A 27,755-nucleotide genomic window follows, 5' to 3' on the forward strand; every position below is an offset into this window, starting at 1 on the left:
GAAAACGAGAAGCTGGAGTCACAGGGCACTGGTGAGGAGGGGGTTAAAAGCTGCATCTCCTCCCCCTCTCTCCATCAGCCAGCGAGCAACGAGGGATGCATTGAGTGACGGGGAGAGTCAGAGAAGAGGATCAGTGATAGGATAATGGTACAGTGAGAGAGACAGGGAGAGAGACTGAGGCATTTCACTCTCTACAACAGAGCAGATATTTTTAGTAATTTTCTTTTTTTGGTGGCTGGCTCCATTTTTGTTTGTTGGGGCCATGAGGACGTTCCCAGCCCTGGATCGCTGCTACTCCAGCACCTGCTGCTGCTGCCATGTCCGCACTGGCACCATCATCCTGGGGGTCTGGTACATGGTGAGTGAGGTGCCAGCCTGAGGGGAGAGGAGGGGGTGGTGGAGGGAGAAAGGGCAGTGGGTGGGGGAGAGGAGAGGGCCAAGGGAGGGAAGAGGGGGTAGGGGAGAGGCAGGAGGATGTAAGTGAGGGCAGGGGGGGGGGGGGGGGGGAGAGGCGAGTGGAAAGAGGGGAGGGAGGAGGAAGGGAAAAAGGTTAGGGGAGAGAGACGAGGGGAAAGTGAGGGTGAGAGGAGGGAGGGAGGGTAGGGGAGAGGGACAGGGGAGGGGAGGTGGGGAGAGAGAAGGGAGGAAGAGGGGGACAGGGAGAGGGAGCAGGGGGGAGAGAGGAGAAAGGGAGGGAGGGAGAGGGGGTGGGGGAGAGGACCAAGGGAGGGGAGAGTGGGGCGGAATGGACCAGGGAAGAAGGGAGTGAGGGTAGGGCAGAGGAATGAGGGAGGGGAGAATGGGGGAGGGAGCAGGGAGGGAGGAGGGGGTTTCAAGAACCAGAGGACGCTTAAGTTGAGAATGGAAAGATTTAATAGGAACGTGAGGGGCAACCTTTTCACGCAGAGGGTGGTAGGTGCATGGAACAAGCTGCCAGAGGAGGTAGTTCATGTAGGTACTATAACAACATTTAAAAGACATTTGGACAGGTACATGGACAGCACAGGTTTTGATGGATATAGGCCAAACGTGGACAGGTGGGACTCGGGTAGATGGGGCTACTTGGTTGGCGAGGGCAAGTTGGGACGAAGGGAGGGGAGAGTTGGGGAAGGAAGGAGGAAGTGGGAAGGGAGGAATGGAACAGGATGAGGGTGGAGAGATAGGGAGGGAGGGAACAATGGGCAATGTGGGCCAAACACAGGCAGGTGGGACAAGTGTAGATGGGACATGTTGGTCGGCGTGGGCAAGTTGGGCCGAAGGGCCTGTTCCCACGCTGTATGACTATGACTCTTGGAGTGAGGGAGATAAGGGGGAGGAAGGGAGAGAGTGTAGGAGAGGGGGGAAGGCGAGATGGAGGGAGGAAGGGGGAGTGCAGAAGAAGTAGAGTGGATAGAGGGCGAGAAGGAGGGGGTAGAGCGAGGAAGAGAGGAAACGTGAGGAGGAGAGGGAACACGTGAGGAATGAGACAGGGAGTGAAGGGTGGGACAATGAGGAGATGAGAAGAGGTGACTAAGATGGTGAATGTGGAGAGGATGCTTCCACTAGTGGGAGAGTCTAAGACCACAGGGCACAGCCACAGAATAAAAGGATGTACCTTTAGAATGGAGATGAGGAAGAATTAATTTAGCCAGAGGGTGATGAATCTGAGCAATTCATTGCCACAGATGGCTGAGGAGGCCAATTGGTAGTTTTAAGGCGGAGATTGACAGATAAGGGTGTCAGAGGTTCTGGGGAAAAGGCAGGAGAATGGGGTTGAGAGGGAGAAATAGTTCAACCATGATCAAATGGCGGAGCAGATACGATGGGACGAATGGCTTAATTCTGCTCCTCAAGGGTGGCACTGTAGCACAGCGGTAGAGTTGCTGCCTCACAGCGCCAGAGACCCAGGTTCAATCTTGACCTCAGGTGCTGTCTGTACAGAGTTTGAACGTTCACCCTGTGACCATGTGGGGTTTTTTTCTGGTTTCCTCCCACACTCCAAAAACGTACAGGTTTGTAGGTTAATTGGCTTTGGTAAAGATTGTAAGTTGTCCCTAGTGTGTAGGATAGAGCTGGTATACGGACGGGGTGATCGTTGGTCGGTGCGGGCTCGGTGGGAGGTGTTGTATATCTATAGCGAACTGAAGTGTTGGTGGGCTGAGCCCATATGCACCTGGCCTTGGGAGGTTATGTCTGAGACTGCATAACCTTCAGGCAGCTTTGCATTTTGAGCGTAATTAAGTTAATACATTAGGCGGCAGGCTCAATGTAAGCCATTCCTGAGAATATCCTGCAGAGGACTGCAGTCATTTGGATTAACACACCTCAGCACAAAAAGATGCAATCATCAAATTCCTGGGACTAAACCCAGTAATTTCATCAACTATCTGTGGGCTCAGAGGATCATTTCTCTACCTTCCTAAGCAACTCCGCATTGTTTAAACAAAATTGAGGAGATGCATGATAAAAATAGTGGAGTTTAATTTTCCATAGTCTCTCCATGCTGTCTGGGAACTATTTTGAGCCAATCTATTTCCAGCTTTGCTCCATTTTGCTGCAGATTTTTCCTGCTGGTGTATAAACCCATTTTGTGATGGAATTATAAATTAGAATCCTGGAATTGTTGTGTGAAAACAAAAGGGGGAAACAATTCAGCCCTTTACAACGTCGAACATGGAACACAGGAACAGCACCTCTGTGGCCAACAATATGATGCTGAGTTAACAAGCCTAACCAAAGTCTCACAATGCTGCATCAGGTTCACTTTTGTTTATTATTGTCATGTGTACCAAGATACAGTGAAAAGCTTTTTTGTTGCACGCCATCCAGTCAGACTATACACAATTACAGTCGAGCCATCCACAGTGTAGAGATGCAGGATAAAGGATATAATGTTTAGTGCAAGATAAAGTCCCGTAAAGTCCGATTAACAATAGTTCAAAGGTCTCCAATGAGGTAGATGGTAGTTTAGGACTGCTCTCTAGTTGTTGATGGGATGATTCAGTTGCCTGCTAACAGCTGGGAAGAAAATGTCCCAGAATTATTCCCGGAGGTATGCGTTTTCACACTTCTGTACCCCTTGCCTGCTGGGAGAGGGGAGAAGAGGAAGTGTAAGACTGATCCTTAATTATGCTGGTGGCCTTGCCAAGGCAGCGTGAAGTTTAGATGGAGCCAATGGAAGAGAGGTTGGTTTACATGATGGTTTGAGCTGCATCCACAACTCTCTGCATCGTGAGTTCCTGATTCTTATACACAATGCCTCGACCGATGAAGGCAAGCATATCATATGCCTTCTTTACCATTCTGCCTCCTTGACGTTGCTAGCTACAAGATGAGCAATCCCATTCTTTCTGTTCTGTCCCCACTGCCCTGCTATGGTTGCCTCTCCAGTGCCGATCCAATTCCTCTTTTGAAAGTTCTAGTAGACTCTGTTTTCACCGCCCCTACGAGGTTGTAAATTGTCCCTAGTGTGCAGGATAGAATTAGTGTAAAGGTGATCGCTGGTCGGCGTGGACTCAGTGGGCCGAAGGGCCTGTTTCCACACTGCATCGTTAAAAAAAACTAAAATTGAAAGATCCGAACCCAACAGCTAAATCTTCCTCATTAAGACATGTGGTCTTGGCAACTTACCGTCCAAGCACAGCCAGCTTCTACAGTCCCTGCTACCTATGGAGGATCACGACATAACATCTACTCTAACCAGCCCGAAGACCCAAAACATCGTCTGCCCATTCCCTCTACAGATGCTGCCTGATCCGCTGAGTTCCTCCTGCACTTTATCTTTAGCTCAGGATTCCAGTAACTGCAGCCTCTTGTGTCTTGGACCATAATACATAGGAGCAGAATTAGGCCACTCGACTCATCGAGTCTACTCTGCCATTCAATCATGGCTGATCTACCTTTCCTTCTCAACCCCATTCTCCTGCCTTACCTTTGACACCCTCACTAATCAAGAACCCATCAGTCTCTGCTTTAAAAATGCTCAATGCCTCCACAGCTGTCTGTGGCAGTGAATTCCACAGATTCACCACCCTCTGGCTAAATAAATTCTTCCTCATCACTCTAAAGGTACATTCTTTTATTCTGAGGCTGTGCCCTCTGGTTCTGGACTCTCCCACTAGTGGAAACATCCTCTCAACATGCACACTACCCAGACCTTTCACTTTTCGGTAAGTTTCAATACAATACCCCCTCATCCTTCTAAACTCCAGCGAGTACAGGCCCAGTGCCGTCAAACCCTCTTCATACGTTAACCCACTCATCCCCAGGATCATTCTCATAAACCTCCTCTAGTCTTCACTCCACACGTTACCTCTATCATCTCTGCTTCTACCAGTGCCTTGTCCAAATTCTCCCGCATAGAACATGTTCAATGTGGGTCAACTGGGCAAAGTGATGGCAGATACAATTAAATTAAAACCAAGTGCCATTTGGTACCAGTGTGGTACCAAGTGCCATTGTGTGCAAGGAACAGCCAGAAACAGCTGTAATGTTGGGTACAATTACAATGTTTAAAAAAACACTTAGGCAGGTCCATAGGTAGAAAAGCTTTAGAGCATTAACTTGTCCAGCAAATCTCCTTTAAATATTTCCCCTCTGACATTAAACCTTTGCCCTCATGTCTTTGACATTTGCACCCTGGGAAAATCACGTACACCAACTGGCTACCCTATCAGTGTTTCAAAATTTATAAACTTCTATCAGGTCTCCCCTCAAAGCCCTAAACTCTAAACTAGGGAAAATAATCCAAGTTTTCCAACCTCCCCTTATAGCAAGGGTTCCCAACCTGGGGTAAATTTACACCCAGGGGGTAAATGTGTTGATTCTGGATTTGTACACATTGACTGACTGTGTTTGGTTCTGGTACACCGGTATCTGTTCATAATTAGTTGTTCATAAATAAGTGAAATAACATTGTTATGTGCTGTTATTATTGTTATTTGAACTTAAAATAATAATGTTAAGAGCAGTATTTTAAAATTTCCCCTTTGTCGATCGCTTTATCATGGTGGAAGTATAAACTCCAATTACTGAACAAAACAGGGTGGGGGTAAATTTACTTTCGAAAAGTTGCAAAGGGGTAAACGGGACGAATAAGGTCGAGAACCCCTCCCCTTACAACTAACACTCTCTAATCCTGGCTGCATCCTGGTAAACCTCTTCTGCACCCTCTCCAAAGCCTCCACAACTGTCCTGTACTGGGGTGACCAGAACTGCGCGCAATCCACAGAATGCAACCGAACCAAAGTTTTATAAAGCTGCAAAGTGACGTCTTGACACTTGCACTCAAAGAAGGCAGATTTTATTCCTGGAAGGATATTAGTGAATTAGATTCACTTCACAAAATGCTGGAGTAACTCAGCAGGTCAGGCAGCATCTCAGGAGAGAAGGAATGGATAGTAACTTAGTGAATTAGTGAATTAGATGGCTTTTTTATGACAATCATAAAACTAGAAGAAAAAAAGTTGCATTTATTATCTAATTCCTCGGTGGGATTTGAAGTTATGACTCAGGACTTTGGAAGCCAGGCTAGAAACGTAACAACCGCCCACTCAGACAACAAATTCCTGTAGCTTCATGAGTCTATTACTCAAATAATTATTTTATTGCATGTTTATTTAATTTAAGTGCCACAGATACTGTGCTAGGATTCAGGCTCGATTTTAGATTTAAAATGTTCAGGCTATTCTTGAGCAAAAGATGACTTTAAACACTTGTTCTATGTTATCCCAGGAGGCTGGAAGTTCAGATGGAGTCGATGGTGGGGAGTCTGATCTGTGCGATGGACTGGGCTACATCTATGACTCTCTGATCACCTGCGGGCAGAGGAGATTAACTTGGCATCATGTCCAGCACAGATAGTGTGGGCCGAAGGGCCTGTTCCCATGCTGTACTGCTCTATGTTCCATGCACTCTTTCCCAGCTTGACTGGCTGCTGATAGCGATACCTAACATTGCCAGCATTTTACACCTCACCTTCCACTTCTCCACGCCAGTTGCTTTACTTTTTTCCCCTGTTGAGTCCCCAGTAAATGATGGACAACAGCCCAACGGTTCAATGGTTCTTCATTGTCACGAAAACAAACGCACAGTGAAATTATTTTCATTACATACAGTCCAGTACAATATTGCCATGCCTCATCACAATGCCCGATTAGTAAAGTGTACAGGAATAGTCCACTGACCCCAAAGCTCCCAATCGATCATCGCCTGTAGGACCTGCCTAAATGACTTTTAAACATAGTAGTTGTACTCAACTTTACAGCAGTTTCTGGCTGTTCGTTCCACATACTCACCCATCTCTGTGTGAAAAGGTCGCTTTTAAATCTGTACCCTCACCTGACAATGCACCAGTTTGCACTTAGTCTGAATTAAATTTCACCTGCCATCCCCGTGCCCAGTTGACCCGTATTGAGGTGCATAGAGTACAGAGGAATGGAGTGCATTCTATCTAGGAAGGATTTAACTTTAGACTTTAGGCTTTAGAAATACAGCGTGGAAACAGGCCCTTCTGCCCGCCAAGGCCGCGCTGACCAGCGATCTCCATAGGCTAGCACTATCCTACACACGAGGGACAATTTACAATTTATAGAAGTCAATTAACCTACAAACCTGTACGTCTTTGGAGTGTAGGTGGAAACCGGAGCACCCGGAGAAAACCCCACGCGGATCACGGGGAGAACGTACAAACTCCATACACACAGCACAGTCCACTGAGCCGGAAGCTCCCGGCTGGCCGCGGCCTGTAGGCGTGAAGCCGCTGAGCCACCCCCTCCCCCCCCCCCCCCGCGGCCAGACGCACAAACACGTGGAGGGCCGCGGTCGGTAGGGGAGTGAGTCGCCAAGCCGCACCCCCCCTCCCTTGTCCCCCGAAGACCAGAGAGCGGGAGGATGGAGTCAGTGAGGAACGAGGCTGGTAGGAGTGGGAACCAGGAGGATGGAGTCGGCAACGACGGACGTGACGGGCGAGGAGAGAGGCGGATGGGAGAGGAGAGGGAACCGTGGTCTGGCCCACCGCGCCCTCGAGGTGGTCTGCGGGATGCTCCCCGGGGGCCACCAAGGTGGACGGGGCACAAAGCTCGTCACTCATCCAAGGCCTTTACACCTCGCAGTGCACTATCGTTTAATTGACGGGTCATTAAACACCAACTGAGCTGCAATGTGATCCAGGGCTGTATCGGAATGGAGAGGAACAGGAATTTGATCTCCTGCTTTCCATGACATAAAACCCTTTCAGATACAAGAGAATTCTTCAGTGATCAAGGTAGTTGTCCAGTACTTTAGCAAAGACAAGTTAATTTTGCCTGCAATGAGTAAGTGGTAATATATATCATGGCAATGCAAGTCACATGGGATTGGCATCATTGTAACTGAAGCAAGCACATCATTAAATTTTCAATGATCCCTGAAGCTGATACATAATAAACAAAGGATAGACTGTTGTATTTTCATTGAATCCAAGTCCTGAATTAGAAAGGGTAGAATCGTCCTTAGAAACACAATTCTACATGGACCTTTAGAAAAGACACAAAGTGCTGGAGTAACTCAACGGGTCAAACAGCATTTCTGGAGAACACGTTTCAGGTCGATCAAATCCCGAACAAACAGACTTAAGAACAGTTTTTACCCCAGGGCCATACGAGAACTGAACACTACCTTTGCACTAGGCAACACCGTTAAAAAATCCTGTACTTAATATAATTGTATTTATGTATTTATTTGTTTTTGCATTTATTGCATATATGTTTGTACGCACCGTCAGGATTGGCTATTTTTTAATTTCGTTGTACTCGTTGCAATGACAATAAATGAATATTATTATTATATAGGTGATGTTTCGGGTCAGGACCCTTCTTCAGACTGATTGGGAGGGGGGGGGGGGGGTGGGGAAGCTGGAAAAGGGGAAAGGTTGGCCAAAGTGTGGCAGGCAATAGGCCAACACAGGCTTGACAGGCAGATGGTTGGAACAAAGGCCAGAGATAATAAGTGCGCGACAGGTTTCAAGAGTTGTGGATTGTGAAGTCAGGGAGAGGAAAGTAGTACAGGGGAGGTGGGTGGAGAGGGGAGAAATGGGTGGAAAGCCAGGCAGAGTGGGGTAATGTGAGTGAGAAAAGATGGGGTGTGGGTTAGTTAGAGGTGAACTAAAATCGGAGAATTCAATATTCCTACTGTTGGGTTGTAAGCCAGCTAAGTGGAATATGAGGTGCTGTTCCTCCAGGTGGGCCCAAAGTACTTCTAAAACTAAAACTGAACTCAAATCAAGGGCGGCATAGTGGCACAGCAGTAGAGTTACGCCAGAGACCCGGGTTCGATCCCGAATACGGGCGCTGTCTGTACGGAGTTTATACATTCTCCCCGTGACCTGCGTGGGTTTTCTCCGAGATCTTTAGTTTCCTCCTACACTCCAAAGACGTACAGATTTGTAGGTTAATTGGCTTGGTATAATTGTAAATTGTCCCTAGTGTGTGTAGGATAGTGTTAGTGAGCGGGGATTGCTGGTCAGCGCGGACTCGGTCGGCCGAAGGGCCTATCTCCACCGTCTGTGATAGAACACTACAGCACAGGAACAGGCTCTTCAGCCCACAAAATCTATGCCGAACACAATGCCAAGTCCAACACTTAAACTAAAAAACGAAACAAATCAACTTTCAAAGTGAGTGATTAATGCTTTGACTTTCTCTCCCGTTAGTTGATCAACGGCGCGGTGCTGCTGATTCTGCTGTCTGCCCTCGGGGACCCCGACCATTACAAGTTGGCCCACGCTGAGTTTGCCACTGACTTTGACTTCACCGACGATGCCAGTAAGTCCTTCAACATAAACATCGCCGGTGAATCCCTGCTACAGCAAGCATGCCATTAAAAACTGGAAACTGGAATACATTGAAGGTTGACGAGGATGTTGCCGGAACTCGAGTGCCTGAGCTGTAGGGAGAGGTTGGGCAGGCTGGGACTCTATTACTTGGAGCACAGGGGGATGAGGGGTGATCATGAGGTGAATTGGTAGGATGAATAGACGGTCTTTTACCCTGAATAGGGGAATCAAAAACCAGAGGACATAGGTTTGTGAGGGGGGGAAAGACTTTTAATAGGAACATGAGGGGCAACGTTTTTTGCAGAAGGGTAGTAGGTGTATGCAATGAGCTGCCAGAGGAGGTAGTTGAGGCAGTTACCATCACAACGTTTAAGAAACAATTAGACAGGTACATGGATAGGATAGGTTTAGAGGGATATGGGCCAAACGCAGGCAGGTGGGACTAGCGTAGATGGGGCATTTTGGTCAGCATGGATGAGTTGGGCCGAAGGGCCTGTTTCTGTGCCATATGGCTCTGTGTGTTCATGGCCTCTGAATTTCTTCCTTACTTTCCCTAGTTTTCTTTCTCATTTTTCCTTTCTATCCTTTTGAGTTTTAGAGTTTCGGAGATACAGCCTGGAAACAGGCCCTTCGGCCCACCGAGTCAGCATCGAACATCGATCACACGCTCACACCAGTTCTATGTTATCCCACCTTCTCATCCATTCCCTACACACTAGGAACAATTTACAGAGGCCAATTAACCTACAAACCCGCACGTCTTTGGGATGTGGGAGAAAACCGGAGCAAACGGAGGAAACCCTTGCAGACGTTTATATAATTGTGAGAGGCATAGATAGGGTTGACATTCAGAATCTTTTCCCCAGGGTGGAAATGTCAAAATCTGTAGGGCGGGAGGTGGGAGGGGGAATGTTTAAAGGAGGTGTGTGGGCCAAGGTTCTTTACACAGAGGGTAGTGGGTGTTTGGAAGCTGCTGCCAGGGGTGGTGGAGGAGGCAGATACATTAATGGCGTATACAAGGCTTTTAGATAGGCACATGGATACTGTACACTGTGGATGGATCGATTGTAATCATGTATTGTCTTTACGCTGACTGGTTAGCACACAACAAAAGCTTTTCACTGTGCCTCAGTACCCGTGACAATAAACTAAACTAAATTAAACCATGTGCAAGGAATGGAGGGATATGGATCACTGCAGGCAGAGGGGATTAGTTTATCTTGGCATCATGTTCGGCACTGAACTGAGTAAAGTTGATGTACTATGGTCCGAGATGGGCTGGAGCTCAAGCTGTCCAACACTGCCATCTGGTGGCTCCACCTAGAAGAATGAGAATGAGTTTGCTCAAGTGTGGCGGCCTCAACAGGGACCATTAAGTGACTGAGCCACACTGAGACAACCAAATACAGCACTGCCGAAGTGTTGAAAAATTAAAATAATGCTTTTAAAATGGGATGTTCACTTCTGAAAGCCCGTCATGACATTTTTAGTCCTTTCTAAATTCAGCATCCCCATTGTATCTCATCTAACTCAAGAAACAAGAGTTGTGTGGAGTTCAAGAGCCTAATGTTTAATGGGAAGAAGCTGCCTTGAACCTGGTGGTCATGTTTTCAGACTCCTGTGCCTTCTTCCTTTCTCAGGAGCATCAGAGTTTGAGGGGAGACCTGCTAGAAGTTTATAAAATTATGTGAGAAATAGTCGGCTGTCAGAACTTTTTTCCCAGGATGGAAAAGTCCAGGGTGGAAATGTCAAAGACTTGAGGGCATAGCTTTAAGGTCAGAGGGGAAAGTTTAAAAGTGATGTGCAGGGGCAGTTTGGAGTGCACTGCCACGGATTGTGGTGGAGGCAAATACGAAAGTGACATTTAAGAGAATTTTAGATACGTGCATGGATATGCAGGAAATGGAGGGATATGAGTCATGTACAAGCAGAGGAGATTGGTATAACTTGGCACGGACATTGTGGGCCAAAGGGCCTGTTCCTGTGCTGTACTGTTCTATAACTCCTGAGGGAGTTCAGCCTTTAGACTATAGAGATACAGCGTGGAAACAGGCCCCTTGGCCCTCCGAGTCCGCACCGACCTGCGATCACCCCATACATTAGCACTATCCTACACACTAGGGACAGTTTTTACAATTTACAGAAGCCAATTAACCTACGAATCTGCACGTCTTTGGAGTGTGGGAAGAAACCGGTGATCCCGGAGAAAACCCATGCAGGTCACGGCGAGAACGTACAAACTCCGTACAGACAGCACCTCTAGTCAGGATCGCACCCGGGTCTCTTGGCGCTGTTAGGCAGCAACTCTACCACTGCGCCACCGTGCCATCATCACGTTGATTAGTAGGACAGGCTTGAGGGGCCGAGTGGCCTACTCCTGCTCCTATTTCCTTGTGTTCTTACGTTCCTGAATGGGTGTCAAGTAGATCCAGGGTACGTACAAACCTGCCAGTTAAAACTAAGTATGAGGGTCAAACCAGGTCGAACAAAAGATAAAGAAAATAGAACAATCAATGTCTTTTGCAGACAATCCAATTCAGTTTCCTATTGTCTAGCTTCAAAAGAAACTCTTTGTCCCAGCACAAACGATGTGAGATCAAGTTTGCTATTCATATAAATCTTTCATTGTGTTACAGAATCTTATAACGTGTGATGAATTAATGACAATTCTGCCCTTTGGATACCTGATAGGTCTGCTTTCCCCCTCCACTCCCTCCCCCCTTCCCCTTCCCTCCCCCCTTCCCCCTCCCTGCCCCCCTTCCCCCTCCCTTCCCCCACCCTTGTCATCCTAAAATAGACACAAAATGCTGGAGTAACTCAGCAGGTCAGACAGCATCTTTGGAGAAAAACAATGGGTGGCGATTCGGGTTGGGACCCTTCTTCAGATTTCGTTAGACGCCCTACCAGTTCCACTGTCCGCGTCCTTCTAATCCTACATTGACACCTCTTCCCCAGGCACCAATGGCCATTATGGGCTCCACTGTTCCTTGGTCACCTGTTGCTGGCCCTGATTTCTTCTGGCCTCTTCCTACCTCTAGTCCCCCTCCTCCCCTCGACTTTCTGTCTGAAGTAGGGTCCCGACCCGAAACCTCACCCACTCTATTTCTCCAGTGATGCTGCCTGACCCACTGAGTTACTCCAGCATTTTGTGTCTATCTTTGTTTTAAACCAGTACCTGCAGTTCCTTACTACACGTCTCTCTGTGCTTATTAGAAGACATGTTACTGCAATTAACTAAGAAAGGATAAATGTGCAAACGGAGACAAAGTGCTGGAGTAACTCAGCGGGTCAGGCGCCATCTCTGGAGAACATGGATAAGTGACGTGTCGGGTCAGGACCCTTCTTCAGCATATGCCATGGAGGGACTACAACATAGATTAGCTTTAGTTTAGTTTATTATTTACTATTTATTATTAGTTTAGTTATTTACCACGAGGTGTTGTGTACAGTTCTGGTGGCCCCATTACAGGAAGGATGTGGAAGCTTTGGAGAGGATGCAGAAGAGGTTTACTGGTATTCTATCTGGATTAGAGGGTATTAGCTCTAAGGAGAGGTTGGGCAAACATGGTTTGTTTTATAGAGTCATGGAGTCATGCAGTGTGGAAACAGGCCCTTCGGTCCAATTGTACTCCTGTAGAGTATGATTTGTCTGGATAGCATACAAACTAAAGCTTTTCATTGCATCGGTGCACATGTTAATAATGAACCAACACTGTACCAATAACGGAGATACAAGGGTTGGGTTTCACTGTCTGTATAACTCGTTATTACCTGCCCCACACCCAGCAATGGACCATTGTGGGCTCCACCTTTCCTTGATCATCGTTATTTTTTGCATATCTTTCATTCATTGTTCTGCATCTCTCTATATCACTGTCTATGTCTCTTGTTTCCCTTTTTCTTGACTCTCTGTCTGAAGAAGGGTCTCAACCCAAACCGTCACTTATTCCTTTTCTCCAGAGATGCTGACCCGCTGATTTACCCCAGCTTTTTGTGCCTATCTTCATACACAAGGAACTGCAGATGCTGCAATCTTGGGCAAAGCACAAAGTGCTAGAAGAACTTAGTGGGTCAGATAGCATCTGCAGAGGGAATAGAAAGACGACATTTCGGGACAGGGCCCATCTTCGGACTGATCTTCCAATAGCAGTGTGAAAGGTACAACTTCTCAATTCCATTCAGGAGAATATTTCTAAGCTGGACAAAGCAAGGTGTGTTGGGGACATGTACTGGGTCAGTACTGGGTTTAGTTTCAGGGGATAAAGCTAGTCAAGGAAGATCAATGGGGAGCATATCGATGGTGGTGGCCAGTATTTAGATTGGATATGGTTGTAACTATAATCAATGATAAAATAGAGCCAAAGGTTCGGAATTGGGACCAATTATGTCAGATGGAAAGGTGATTTAACAATAGTGAACAATAGTGCTTACATTGATGTAAGTAAATCTTGGAAAAAATTAAGCCGAGATGCAGAGGACATGGGTTTAAGGTGAGGGGGGAAAGATTTAATAGAAACCTGAGGGGTAATTTCTTCACACAAAGGGTGGTGCAGTAGGTGTATGGAATGAACTGCCGGAGGAGGTGGTTGAGGCAGGGGCTGTCGCAAAGTTTAAGAGACATTTGGACAGGTACATGGATAGGGCAGATTGAGTGGGATATGGGCCAAACACAGGCAGGCCGGACTAGTGTAGATGGGACATGTTGGTCAGTGTGGCCAAGTTGGGCCGAAGAGCCTGTTTCCACACTGTATGACTATGACTATGACTCTGTAACAACAATAAAATAGGACCAAAGGGTTAAAATTGGGACCATTTATGTCAGATGGAAAGATGATTTAGCAAGAGTAGACGGAAAGTGTTTCCATCGAGGTAAATAAATCTTGGAGCCAATTTAAAAGATTAAAGTGGATCCTGGGTAGATAATCCTCTAAAGAAGAAGGTGGCACAGTGGCACAGCTCAGAGCGCTGCTGCCTCAGAGCGCCAGAGACTCGGGCTCCATTGTGACCTTAGATCTATCTTATATCTTGGAGTTGATTATTCGGCATGGACTCGATGGGCTGAAGGTCCTGTTCCCATGCTGTATCTTTCGATCAATCAAAAAATGCCTCTTAAGTCATTTTCACTTGTATAATTTTCTTGTAGTTTGTCAGTGTACAAACTTAACAATTACAACCCTGTTGCAGTTTACAAAGTTTAGTTTATTATTGTCACAGTGAAAAATTTTGGTTTGCACGCAATCCAGTCAAAGACAATACATGAATACAATCAATCAAGCTGTTCACAATGCATGGATAAAAGATGCAGGTTCAGCAATCAATACACAATATAACATTGAAGTCTGATTAAAGATCGGCACCACACTCTAGCTGGTGAAAGGATGGTTCAGTTGCCTGATGACAGCTGTGAAGAAACTGTTCCTGGATCTGGAGGTGTGCGTTTACAAACCTCTTTATCTCTTGCCTGATGGAAGGGAAGCTGCATTGCATGCTGGTCTGGTCATCAAGAAATAATGCAGGTGGGACTAGTGTAGATGGGGCACTTTGGTTAGCATGGGCAAGCTGGGCTGAAGGGCCTATTCCACGCTGTAGGACAGCAGCGATAGAGCTGCTGCCTCACGGCGCCAGAGAACCGCGTTCGATCCTGACTAAAGGTGCTGCCTGTGTGGAGTTGGCATGTTCTCCCTCTGACCACGTGTGTTTTCTCCGGGCGCTCCAGTTTCCTCCCATACTCCAAAGGTTAATTGGCTTCTGTAAATTGTAAATTGTCTCTAGTGTGTAGGATAGTGCTAGTGTACGTGGTGATCGCTGGCTGGCGTGGTCTCAGTGGGGCTGTATCTTCAAAGTCTAAAGTCTATGGTTCTATGACTCTAATGTGTGCTTTATCAAGCGTGTGACTCCTGTATCTTGCAGGTATCTGCATAGCGACTGCAATTTCCCTGCTTATGATTACAATCTGTGGCATGGCTACTTATGGTGCATACAAGGTACAGATGAACACCACAGGCATCTTGGTGGCTTTTGTTTAGCTGAGGAAATTCTATAATTTCATTTAAGAATTTTTCGTTTTGCAGTGCAAACAAATATTTCCATAATCCGAATTGGATATGATGCAATTGGTAAATTAGGGATCACTATTTATAGTATGCAGTTCTAATTGATTGCAAGACCTTTTTGATCAGGAACTAGAAAATCATTTTAAGAGTTGGAAATTGCCCGAGCAGAAAAAAGCTGCTGTAGGAAAAAACTGTTTCCATGTAACGTTCCCGCAGTAATCAGACTCCATTGTCTCTTAAGGACAGAGTCTGTCAGTTTCACCATGGGAGGCCATTGTAATTGACAAGTTTCCACTAGTGGGAGAGTCTGGGACCAGAGGGCACAGCCTTAGAATAAATGAACGTACCTATAGAAAGGAGATGAGGAGGAATTTCTCCAGTCAGAGGGTGGTGAATCTGCAAAATTCATTGCCACAGACGGCCGTGGAGGCCAAATCAATGGGTATTTTTAAAGTAGAAATTGACCAATTTCGTGATTAGGTAGGCCATCAAAGGTTATGGGGAGAAGGCAGGAGAATGGGGTTGAGAGTGAAAGATAGACCCGCCATGATTGAACGGTGGAATAGACTTGATGGGCGGAATGCCCTAATTCTAGTCCTATAACTTATGAACATGAAGTAATCGCTTCTATTGACACATGCAATAATCCATTAAACAATGTAACATAGAGCATTCAGTACTTTTAATTAACCTTTAGCCATATAAAAAATGGCTAAGCCCCTCTTCCCCATTGGCAGAATTGTTTTTATAACACAGTTTGCTAAAACGCAGGTTTCTTAGGAATGGAATGACCTGTGCTTAATAGACAATAGACAATAGGTGCAGGAGTAGGCCATTCAGCCCTTTGAGCCAGCACCGCCATTCAATGTGATCATGGCTGATCATTCACAATTGGTATCCGGTTCCTGCCTTCTCCCCATACCCCCTGACTCCACTATCATTAAGAGCTCTATCTAACTCTCTCTTGAAAGCATCCAGAGAATCGGCCTCCACTGCCTTCTGAGGCGGAGAATTCCACAGATTTACAACTCTCTGAGTGAAAAAGTTTTTCCTCATCTCCGTTCTAAATGGCCTACCCCTTATTCTTAAACCGTGGCCCCTGGTTCTGGTTGGTTTGATGAAAGTTTTAAAATACGGTAGTTTTACAGTTCAAAGTTATTTCACGTTCAGTGAATTGTAAATGGGGACCATTTGTTTCTGTGTACCTGCTCCCTTTAGGACTGTCCGCCTGGTTTTGAACTGAATGAATGCAGTTTAGTTTAGTTTAGAGATGTAGCGTGGAAACAGCCCCCTCGGCCCACCAAGTCCATGCTGACCATCTGCCACCCATACACAAGTTTCATCCCACACACGAAGGACAATTTACAGGGGCCATTAAACCCACAGCCCTGCTCGTGTTTATGTTGGAGGAAAATGGAGGAAACCGAGAGCACCTGGAGAAAAATGAGAAAATTCCACACAGACTGCAGCCGAGGTCAGGATTGAACCCGGGTCTCCGGCGCTGTGAGGCAGCAGCTCCACCAGCTGCGCCATGGTGCTGCAGTTAACTACACAACAACCAATCTCAGATGTAAAGAGCAGGAGAACTTAATGGCTGCTTCAGATCAAGACTCTTTAGATTAGGTTGCATTTAGACTTTAATTTTAGTTTTCGTTTTAGAACAGTGTGGAAACAGGCCCTTCGGCCCACCGAGTCCACGTTATCACTGGGAGAATGTACTAACTCTGTACCTGTAGACAGCACCTGTAGTCAGGATTGAACCCGGGTCTCTGGCGCTGTGAGGCAGCAATGCTACCGCTGTGCCACTGTGCCGACCTTTGATGACCACCTTGGATGTAATGTAATTTAAAACATTGAACCCGTTCTTCCTTGGTGGTTACATATTGAACATTATAAGCCATTGATGGGCTTCAATCGTAGAGTTGTACTGCTTGAAGCAGCCTCCTTGGCTTTCTGAGCCCACTAATATGACTTACATCTATTGTCTATTCCTTCTTGATTTGCAGCAACGGAGTGCGTGGATAGTTCCCTTCTTCTGTTACCAGATCTTTGACTTCACCCTCAACGCTCTCGTGGCCATCAGTGTGGTCGTCTACCCAAGCTCCATCCAGGACTACCTACGACAACTGGTACGGAAGGAGCGATACTACTCCTAATGGGAGTTATCTATAGGCCCCCAAACAGTAGCCTCGACATAGGGTGCAAGTTGAATCAGGAGATAAAATTGGCGTGTCACAAATGTAATGCTACGGTGGTTATGGGAGATTTCAACATGCAGGTAGACTGGGAAAATCAGGTTGGAAATGGACCCCAGGAAAGAGAGTTTGTAGAGTGCCTTCGAGATGGATTCTTAGAACAGCTTGTACTGGAGCCTACCAGGGAGAAGGCAATTCTGGATTTAGTGTTGTGTAATGATCCTGATCTGATAAGGGGACTAGAGGTAAAAGAGCCATTAGGAGGCAGTGATCACAACATGATAAGTTTTACTCTGCAAATGGAAAGGCAGAAGGGAAAATCGGATGTGTCGGTATTACAGTATAGCAAAGGGGATTACAGAGGCATGAGGCAGAAGCTGGCCAAAATTGACTGGAAGGAGGCCCTAGCAGGGAAGACGGTAGAACAGCAATGGCAGGTATTCCTGGGAATAATGCAGAGGTTGCAGGATCAATTTATCCCAAAGAGGGGAGTAAGAGACACCTGTGGCTGACAAGGGAAGTCAGGGACAGCATAAAAATTAAGGAGAGGAAGTATAACATAGCAAAGAAGAGTGGGAAGACAGAGGAATGGGACTCTTTTAAAGAGCAACAAAAGTTAACTAAAAAGGCAATACGGGGAGAAAAGATGAGGTACGAGGGTAAACTAGCTAATAATATAAAGGAGGATAGTAAAAGTTTTTTTAGGTACGTGAAGAGGAAAAAAATAGTCAAGGCAAATGTGGGTCCCTTGAAGACAGAAGCAGGGGAATTTATTATGGGGAACAAAGAAATGGCAGACGAGTTAAACCGTTACTTTGGATCTGTCTTCACTGAGGAAGATACACACAATCTCCCAAATGTTCTAGGGGCCGGAGAACCTAGGGTGATGGAGGAACTGAAGGAAATCCACATTAGGCAGGAAATGGTTTTGGGTAGACTGATGGGACTGAAGGCTGATAAATCCCCAGGGCCTGCTGGTCTGCATCCCAGGGTACTTAAGGAGGTGGCTCTAGAAATAGTGGAAGCATTGGAGATCATTTTTCAATGTTCTATAGATTCAGGATCAGTTCCTGTGGATTGGAGGATAGCAAATGTTATCCCACTTTTTAAGAAAGGAGAGAGAAAACGGGTAATTATAGACCAGTTAGTCTGACATCAGTGGTGGGGAAGATGCTGGAGTCAATTATAAAAGACGAAATTGCTGAGCATTTGGATAGCAGTAACAGGATCATTCCGAGTCAGCATGGATTTACGAAGGGGAAATCATGCTTGACAAATTTGCTGGAATGTTTTGAGGATGTAACTAGGAAAATTGACAGGGGAGAGTCAGTGGATGTGGTGTACCTCGACTTTCAGAAAGCCTTCGACAAGGTCCCACATAGGAGATTAGTGGGCAAAATTAGAGCACATGGTATTGGGGGTAGGGTACTGACATGGATAGAAAATTGGTTGACAGACAGAAAGCAAAGAGTGGGGATAAATGGGTCCCTTTCGGAATGGCAGGCAGTGACCAGTGGGGTACCGCAAGGTTCGGTGCTGGGACCCCAGCTATTTACGATATACATTAATGACTTAGATGAAGGGATTAAAAGTACCATTAGCAAATTTGCAGATGATACTAAGCTGGGGGGTAGTGTGAATTGTGAGGAAGATGCAATAAGGCTGCAGGGTGACTTGGACAGGTTATGTGAGTGGGCGGATACATGGCAGATGTAGTTTTATGTAGATAAGTGTGAGGTTATTCACTTTGGAAGTAAGAATAGAAAGGCAGATTATTATCTGAATGGTGTCAAGTTAGGAAGAGGGGATGTTCAACGAGATCTGGGTGTCCTAGTGCATCAGTCACTGAAAGGAAGCATGCAGGTACAGCAGGCAGTGAAGAAAGCCAATGGAATGTTGGCCTTCATAACAAGAGGAGTTGAGTATAGGAGCAAAGAGGTCCTTCTACAGTTGTACCGGGCCCTGGTGAGACCGCACCTGGAGTACTGTGTGCAGTTTTGGTCTCCAAATTTGAGGAAGGATATTCTTGCTATGGAGGGCGTGCAGCGTAGGTTCACTAGGTTAATTCCCGGAATGGCGGGACTGTCGTATGTTGAAAGGCTGGAGCAATTAGGCTTGTATACACTGGAATTTAGAAGGATGAGGGGGGATCTTATTGAAACATATAAGATAATTAGGGGATTGGGCACATTAGAGGCAGGAAACATGTTCCCAATGTTGGGGGAGTCCAGAACAAGGGGCCACAGTTTAAGAATAAGGGGTAGGCCATTTAGAACGGAGATGAGGAAGAACTTTTTCAGTCAGAGAGTGGTGAAGGTGTGGAATTCTCTGCCTCAGAAGGCAGTGGAGGCCAGTTCGTTGGATGCTTTCAAGAGAGAGCTGGATAGAGTTCTTAAGGATAGCGGAGTGAGGGGGTATGGGGAGAAGGCAGGAACGGGGTACTGATTGAGAGTGATCAGCCATGATCGCATTGAATGGCGGTGCTGGCTCGAAGGGCTGAATGGCCTACTCCTGCACCTATTGTCTATTGTCTACTCAACAACTTCATTAGAACACAAAGTGCTGGAGTAACTCAGCGGTTCAGGCAGCATCTCTGGAGCACATGGATATGTGACAGTTCAGGGCAGGACCCTTTTTTAGTTTAGTTTAGTTTCATTTAGTTTAGAGATACAACGTGGAAACAGGCCCTTCGGCCCATCCGGTCCGCACCGACCAGCGATCCCCGCACATTAACAATATCGTACACCCAGGAGGGACAATTTTTACATTTACCAATTAACCTACAAACCTGTACGTCTTTGGAGTGTGGGAGGAAACTGAAGATCTTGGAGAAAACCCACGCAGATCATGGGGAGAACGTACAAACTCCGTACAGTACAGCACCCGCAGTCAGGATCGAACCTGGGTATCCGGCTCTGCATTCACTGTAAGGCAGCAACTCTACCGCTGTGCCACCATGACTGCCCTTCTGCAGGCTGATTGTAGGAGGGGGGGAAAGTCTAGAAAAGAGGGAGGGGGGGGGGGGGGGGATGAGGAGCGGTGAAGAGATTGAGGTGAGAAAAGACCAGGACCACTCAGGGCCAGCCACAAATCAGACCTATTGTCAGTCAGAAGGAGGGTCCTGAACTGAAACATTAGCCATTTTTTTTTCTCTGGAGATGCTACCTGATCTGCTGAGTTACTCCAGCACTTTATGTCCATCTTTGGCATAAACCAGCATCTGCTGTTCTTTGTTTCTAACCTTTTCATTATATGTTGGTACAAGTGACAATAAACTAAACTAAACAATTGTATTCTGCTTGGATAGCTTACAACCCAATAGTATAACCATTCAATTTTCCAATTTTAGGCGTAGGTTTATATTATTATTGCCATGTGAAATTAAAAGTTTTGCTTTGCATACTATCCAAACAGATAAGATAATACCATGTGCAGGAATGAACTGCGGATGCTGGTTTAAATTGAAGGTAGACACCGTCTGAAGAAGGGTCTCGACCCAAAACGTCACCTATTCCTTTTCTCCAGAGATGCTGTCTGACCCGCTGAGATAATACCATTGATAAATACAAACAAATAAAACTCACGAACAATAGATAGAGCAAACCGAAGAAGCTCCAGGTTTAACGTGTCTCCCATGTTCTGCCCCCACAGCCTGACAACATCCCCTACAAGGAGGACATCACCTCGATGAGCTCAACATGCCTGCTGTTCATCGTCATGTTCTTCATCAGCGCTATTCTGGCCTTTAAGGTAAGTGTTGGTACAATCAAGCTCAGCTTTGCCCCGTGAGTTCGCCCCTCATCCTGCAATCCACCAGCTCTCCTCAACAAGACCCTTCCCAAAAGGAAGCTTTATAAGGCGCTGGTCAGACTACATTTGGAATACTGTGAGCACTTTTGGGCCCCCATAAAAAGTTCATAAGTAATAGGAGCACAATTAGGCCATTTGGCCCATCAAGTCTACTCTGCCATTCAATCATGGCTGATCTATCTTTCTGTCCCAATCCAATTGTCCTGCCCTTCTCCCCATAACCCATGATACCCTTACTAATCAAGAATCTATCAACCGCCACCTTAAAAATAACCAATCGCTTGGCCTCCACAGCCGTTTGTGGCAATGAATTCCAGATTCACCACCCTCTCACGGAAGAAATTCCTCCTCATCTCCTGTTTAAAGGTATGTTCTTTCAGTCTGAGGCTGTGCCCTCTGGTTCTAGACTCTCCCACTAGTGGAAACATCCTCTCCACATCCACTCAATCCAGGCCTTTCACTATTCATTAAGTTTCAATGAGGACCTCCCTCATCCTTCTAAAAGGATCTGAGGAAAGATGTGCTGGCGTTGGAGAGGGTCCAGAGGAGGTTTACATGAATGATTCTAGAGGTTGACTATTGAGGAGCGTTTAACAGCTTTGAGCCTGCTCCCACTGGAGATTGGAAGGATGAGGGGGGGGGGGGGACCTCATTGAAACTTATCGAGTAGTGAAAGGCCTGAATAGAGTGGATGTGGAGAGGATGTTTCCACTAGTGTGAGAGTCTGCGACCAGAATGTACAGCCACAGAATAAAAGGATGTACCTTTAGAAAGGAGATGAGGAGGAATTTCTTTAGTCAGAGGGTGGTGAATCTGTGCGATTCATTGACACAGACGGCTGCGGAGGCACATATATTGGATTTTTTAAGGCAGAGATTGACAGGTTCTTGATTAGTACGGGTGTCAGGAGTCATGGGGAGAAGTCAGGAGAATGGGATTGAGAAGGAAAGATAGATCAGGCATGATTGAATGGCAGAGTAGACTCGATGGGCCGAATGGCTTAATCCTGCTCCTTTGACTTATGAACATGAACTTCTTCACCACCCCAGCTACCTGTGTCTCAACTTTCAGGGTACTGGACATCTCTAGCCCAAGGTCCCTCTGCTCTACGACAGCTCCAATGTCCCACTGAGTAAGTCCTGCCCTGGTCTGACCTGCCAAAATGCACCTCCTCACACTTACCCAAGTTAAGTTCCTATAGAAATGGAGCAGGCGTGTGGGTGCGTAAGATCAAACAACACGTTTCTGTGTACTTTATGCTGCAACTTCTTCCTCCCTTTAAATAACCTTCAGCCTTAAATTGCCCACAAAAAGCAGAAATCCTGTTCGGATATGAAAATATTTCTCTGTATATGTATACGTTAGATGGTGCCAAGGTAAATTAATATCCAATTGGATTAAACAGACATTAAATGAGTGTGAATCGGCACAATTCATGGTGTGGTATTGTTACTGGCAAGGGTTGGATTATCCCTGAACCTGGGCCCTCTAGGTTGTGTGTTCTTAGCAGGCAAGGTCCGATGCAAGGTTTCCTCATGCATGGTCTTGATCCTAAACGTTGACATCCTGAGCTACTATCTACCTCATTGGAGACCCGCAGACTATCTTCAATTGGACTTTATAAGTTCTAGGAGCAGAATTAGGCCATTCGGCCCATCAAGTCCACTCCGCCATTCAATCATGGCTGATTTATCTTTCCCTCTCAACCCCATTCTCCTGCCTTCGCCCCATCACCCCTGACACTCCTACTAATCAAGGGTGACTTTACTGGACTTTATCTTGCACTAAACGTATTCATGTATAGTCTTTCAGATGACTGGATAGCATGCGGTAAAAAGCATTTCGCTGTACCTTGGTACACGTGACAATAAACTAAACCTAACTAAACACAAGGTCATGTGATGTAGTGGGTTTGAAATGCAAAAGGAAGTAACAATCTCCTTTGTTTTCCAGGCGTATCTCATTGGTTGTGTCTGGAACTGCTACAGGTACATCAATGGCAGGCATGCGGCTGACGTGTTGGTCTATGTGGCTAATGACACCATGGTAAGCAAGGAGTGAGTGCCCTAAATGTCTTTGAACCTTAGATCTTTTTCCATCCACTGTGCCTCCTGCATGCAACGTTTACCCTGATTGCAATCCCTACCGAGTTAAGGTGGTGAAAGAAGGAGCACAGCTGGTCGGCACGGTGGCACAGCTGTTAAAGGCGCTGCCTCACAGCGCCAGAGACCCCTGTTCGATCCTGTCCTCGGGTGTTGTCTGTGTGTGTGGAGTTTGCACGTTCGTGTGGGTTTCCACCAGGTATTCCGGTTTTCTCCCAAAGATGTGAGAGTTTGTAGGTTGACGCAAAGTGCTGGAGTAACCTTCCCACATAGGGTTTGTAGGTTAATGGCATGGTGGGTGAGTGGGAGATTCTGATGGAAGTTGATGGAAATGGAGAGAATAAAATAAAATGGGATCAATGCAAGATTAATGAAAACAGGTGATTGATGGTCAGCGTGGCCAACGAGCCTGTTTCCATGCTGTCTCTCTCTAAAACTCTGCTGAATGGTTAGCTCTTTATTGTGAACCTCTGATCCCCTTGTTTGAGAGACTCCGTACAGTTATACAATCACACAGCATAGAAACAGGCTCTTTGGTCCATAAACCATGCTGACTATTAGGTATAAGAAAGGTTTAGAGGGATAGATGGACCAAACGCGGGCAAATGGGACTAGCTTAGATGTGGTATCTTGGTCGGCTTGAACGAGTTTGGCCGAAGGGTCTGTTTCCGTGCTGTATGAATCTGTTGAAATATGTGGTTGTAAGAAGATAAAGTTTAGTACACACTCCAACACTGTACGGGCAGAGCCCTTTTCCCAGGGTAGGAATATCAGAGACGAGAGGGCATAGGTTTAAGATGAGAGGGGCAAAGTTTAAAAGGTATGATGTGCTGGGCAAGTTTTTTACACAAAGGATGGTGGGTGCCTGGAACATGCTGCCGGAGGTGGCGGTGAAGGAGGCGGATACAATAGTGGCATTTAAGAGACGTTTGAATAGGCACATGGATATGCAGGGAATGGAGGGATATGGATTATGTGCAGGCAGATAAGAGTTGGTCTTGGCATCATGTTTGGCACAGACATTGTGGGCTGAAGGGCCTGTTCCTGTGCTATACTGTTCTGCATTCTATGTTCTGTTCCTTCTTTCCCGCCTGTAACAAAATTACTTCTTTCATCTTTAGGTTCTCCTTCCGAACTACGACGAGACTGTTTTAATCCCTGAGAAAGACCCACCCCCTCCGTACATCTCCGCTTAAAGTCACAGGGAAACTGACCTAAGCAAGACTGTGTGCATCCTTGTAGGCTCAGTGTCAGACTACACTCTGTAAGAGGGATCTTCATTCAACCGTGCATCGTGTCCGCTCGTTCTGGGAATGAAGAACCCCATTATTAAGATTTCTTCTTGTTGCTTTTTTCCTCTGGTTGTTTGTATCGCTCCCAGTAATGTCTAAGAGGACAACGCATCCTATGAAAAAGGATTTATTGTATTAATGCCCAAGGATTTTGGGGAATCATTTGAAAGAGTCGACGTTCAAGTTAATGCAAGTATTTTACAATGAAACCAGATTGTATATTGAGGAGTGTGGGAATTCTCTGCACCTTGTGGATATTTTGTGATTCCTTGTGGATATTTTGAACTTTATACCTGTTGGTAACAATGTGCATGTGTGAGCGTGTGTGTGAGTGCATATGTGCATGTGTGTGTTGGTGCTTGGTATGTGTGTGTGTGCGCACGTGTGCGTGTGTGCATGTGTGCATGAGTGTGTGTGTGTGTGTGCTGGTGCATGTGTGTCTGTGTGCGAGTTGCATGTGTGCACATGTGTGTGTATGTGTGTGCGTGTGCACTTGTGTGCGTGTGTGATTGTGTGTCATAGAGTCATAGAGTGATACAGCATGGAAACAGGCCCTTCGGTCCAACTTTCCCACACCGACCAACATGTTCCATCCACACTAGTCCCAGCTGCCTGCGTTTAGTCCATATTCCTCGAAACCTGTCCTATCCATGTACCTGTCTAAATATTTCTTAAACGTTGCGCTAGTACCTGCTATTGTTTGCAGGTGCTATCTTGTGTGATAGTGTGTGTATGCGTGTGTGATTGTGAGTGTGTGTGTATGTTGTCAACTTTCTTTCATTAGCAATTAGAATATAATGTCACAGAATCATAGACTGGTGCAATATAGAGATGCTATTCAGTTCATTATGCCTTTCAACCCATTCCCTCTGCTCTTCCATCACCCTCCCACCAAGCCTTGCTGAATTTCTCCATTCCCCCTTTCAAAAGCTCCTGTTGAATCTGTCCTTTCACCCCATGTGCTCCAAGTCCCAACTCTCTGAACAGTGAGGAGCATCTTTTTCACACAGAGGAAGGTGGTTGTATGGAACAAGCTGCCAGAGGAGGGAGTTGAAGCAGGTACTATAAAAACATTTAAAATCCATTTGGACAGGTACATGGATGGAACAGGTTTAGAGGGATAATAGACCAAGTGGACCCGTTGGGCCCAAACCTCTCCTGCATTGGTGCAGCACCCTCTTCTCCCCCCCTCCCTCTCTCCCTCTCCCCCCAACCTCGCCTCCCCCCCCCCTCTCCCCCCTCCCTCCTCCCCTCTCCCTCCTCCTCCCCTCCCCCTCCTCCCTCCTCATCTCCCCCTCCCTCCTCCCTCCTCCTCTCCCCCTCCCTCCCTCCACCCCCTTCCCCTCCCCCCCACTCCATCCCCTTCAACCCCCCTTTTCCTCCCTCCTCTCCCCTCCCTCCCTAGGAGATAGATTTAAACTTTAAAATGTGAATAACTTTAAAAATATAACACCGATTTCAATTAAACCTCTTCCATTAGCACCAAAGGGACGACGATGAGTAAGGTGGGCCGAGAAATGGCACGCTATCGTGTACTGTTCGGGCTGTGGTCCAGGAACAAACAAACAAACAAACGAACGAGAGTTTTAGTATATAGATGGACCAAACACAGGCAGGTGGGACTAGTGTATTTGGGGGGTGGTGGTCGGTGTGGGCAAGTTGAGCTGAAGGGCCTGTTTCCACGATGTTTGCTTCTATGACTCTATGACTCAATGAGTAGTGGAATCAAGAAGCAAGTCATAGCAGCACGTTGCAGTGACACGTTACTTTCTGTGTAAAAAAACTTACACTAAAAATCTTTAAACTTTCCCCACTCACCTTTAAGTACGCCCTCAGGAATTTGATATTTCAACTCTGAGGAGGAAGATTCTAACTGTCTGCCCTCTCATAGACTTCATATACTTATTCTCAGCCTCAGATGCTCTGGAGAAGACAATCCAAATCTGTCCAACCTCTTCTTATAGCTAATACTTTCAAATCCAGGCAGCATCCTGGTAAACCTCTTCTGCACCCTCTCCAAAGCAAGTATTTTCCATAGTCCCTTTGAATTAAGACTTTCTGTTGAATTTTGTTGAATTGGCTTTCTTTGCAAATGAAAAGAACTAACCTTACACTGACAAATGTCCTTTATTTTAAGTTTTGCGAGCTTAAAATGGGCTGCAGTCCTGAAGTTGGGAACTGCTAACTTGCTATGTTGTGCTTGGAACAGTGGTGCAGCTGGTAGAGCCCATGCCTCACAGCGTCAGGTTCGATCCTGACCTTGGGTGCTGTCTGTGAGTGGAGTTAGCATGTTCTCCCTGTGACGACATGGGTTTCTTCCGGCTGCTCTGGTTTCCTCTCGCATCCCAAAGGCATGTAGGTTGATGGGTTAATTTGTCTCTGTCAATTGCCCCTAGTGTGCAGGTGAGTGGTGGAATTGGGAGAGAGTTCATGAGAAATGGGGAGAAAGGGATTAGTATAGGTTTATTATTTTCATGTGTACCGAGGTACAGTGAAAAGCTTTGTTTTGTGTGCTATCTAATCAAATCAGATTATACGACACATAAACACAATCAAGCCAAACACAAGTGCAACAGGTAGAGGGAAGAGAAGGGTGCCAGAGTGCAGAATATAGTTTCTCAGCACATGATCAGTGTAAATGAGTGTTGGAGACACAAGGAACTGTAGATGCTTGTTTACAAAAAAAAGACGCACCGTGCTGGAGTAACTCAACGGGTCAGGCAGCATCTCTGGCGAACATGGATTGGCGATGTCTTGGGTTGGGACCCTTATTCAGACATTCCCAGATGCTGCCTGACCCGCTGAGTTGCTCCAGCACTTAGTGTCTTTTAATGAGTGGTTGACGGTTGGCATGGACTTGATGGGCCAAATGGCCTACGTCTGCGCTGGATGACAGAATATCCATTGAACTGAAAGCTTCACATTGGGCTTCTGAATAGGGCACTTCAGTATTTATCCTGGTTAATGCTGAGTTTTATTTGAAGTTTCTGTTGTGTTATACTTCACTGTCGATGATTTTCACTGCTGTGTTCACTTGCCAAGGGTTCACGGGAATCGGGTGCCAGGACAAGACTCCTTAATCCTGTGACTGAAACAAAAATGTGAATTGTGAGTGTTTGTTGGAATTGAGCAGAACATTGAATTGGTGTTTCACATCATGGCTCTGATTGATAATGAATGAAGTCACAGAATCTTCATTTAAATCTTTGTTTAGATCAATTTGTGACTGTAAATACAAAAGGTTCAATAAATGCTGAGCATGCCGACCCTGATATTGTTTGTTGTGTCACCTCATGGTTTCAGATCTTTACCATCACAAGAAATCTTCATCTTATGGAAATGTACAATATCATGAGAGGAATAGATCGGGTAAACGCATGGAGTCTCTTGCCTAGAGTTGACAGGTGGAACTGGTGTAAATGGGGCATGTTGGTCGGTTTGGGCAAAGGCCCTGTTTCTGCGCTGTATGACTCTATGACAGTAAGTCAGATAGCATTCACTCATTATCTCAA

The 27,755-nt window shown here is 46.1% G+C and overlaps 1 protein-coding gene across 2 annotated transcripts; it reads left to right on the forward strand.

The window, feature by feature from the left end:
• Positions 1-114: 114 nt before the first annotated feature.
• Positions 115-27,755, forward strand: laptm4b (lysosomal protein transmembrane 4 beta). Of its 2 annotated transcripts, XM_078398033.1 has the most exons (8): positions 267-358; positions 2,540-2,737; positions 8,669-8,780; positions 14,702-14,775; positions 16,851-16,973; positions 20,691-20,789; positions 22,803-22,895; positions 24,073-27,755. In XM_078398033.1, exons 2-8 carry the CDS (start codon positions 2,726-2,728, stop codon positions 24,145-24,147), a joined length of 588 nt encoding a protein of 195 aa, XP_078254159.1. In that variant the 5' UTR covers positions 267-358; positions 2,540-2,725; the 3' UTR covers positions 24,148-27,755. The 2 variants fall into 2 exon arrangements, with proteins under 2 accessions (XP_078254158.1, XP_078254159.1); XM_078398032.1 differs by lacking the exon at positions 2,540-2,737 and having other exon boundaries at positions 115-358.

This window comes from Rhinoraja longicauda, chromosome 4, assembly GCF_053455715.1.
Source record: "Rhinoraja longicauda isolate Sanriku21f chromosome 4, sRhiLon1.1, whole genome shotgun sequence".
Classification (NCBI taxonomy): domain Eukaryota; kingdom Metazoa; phylum Chordata; class Chondrichthyes; order Rajiformes; family Arhynchobatidae; genus Rhinoraja; species Rhinoraja longicauda.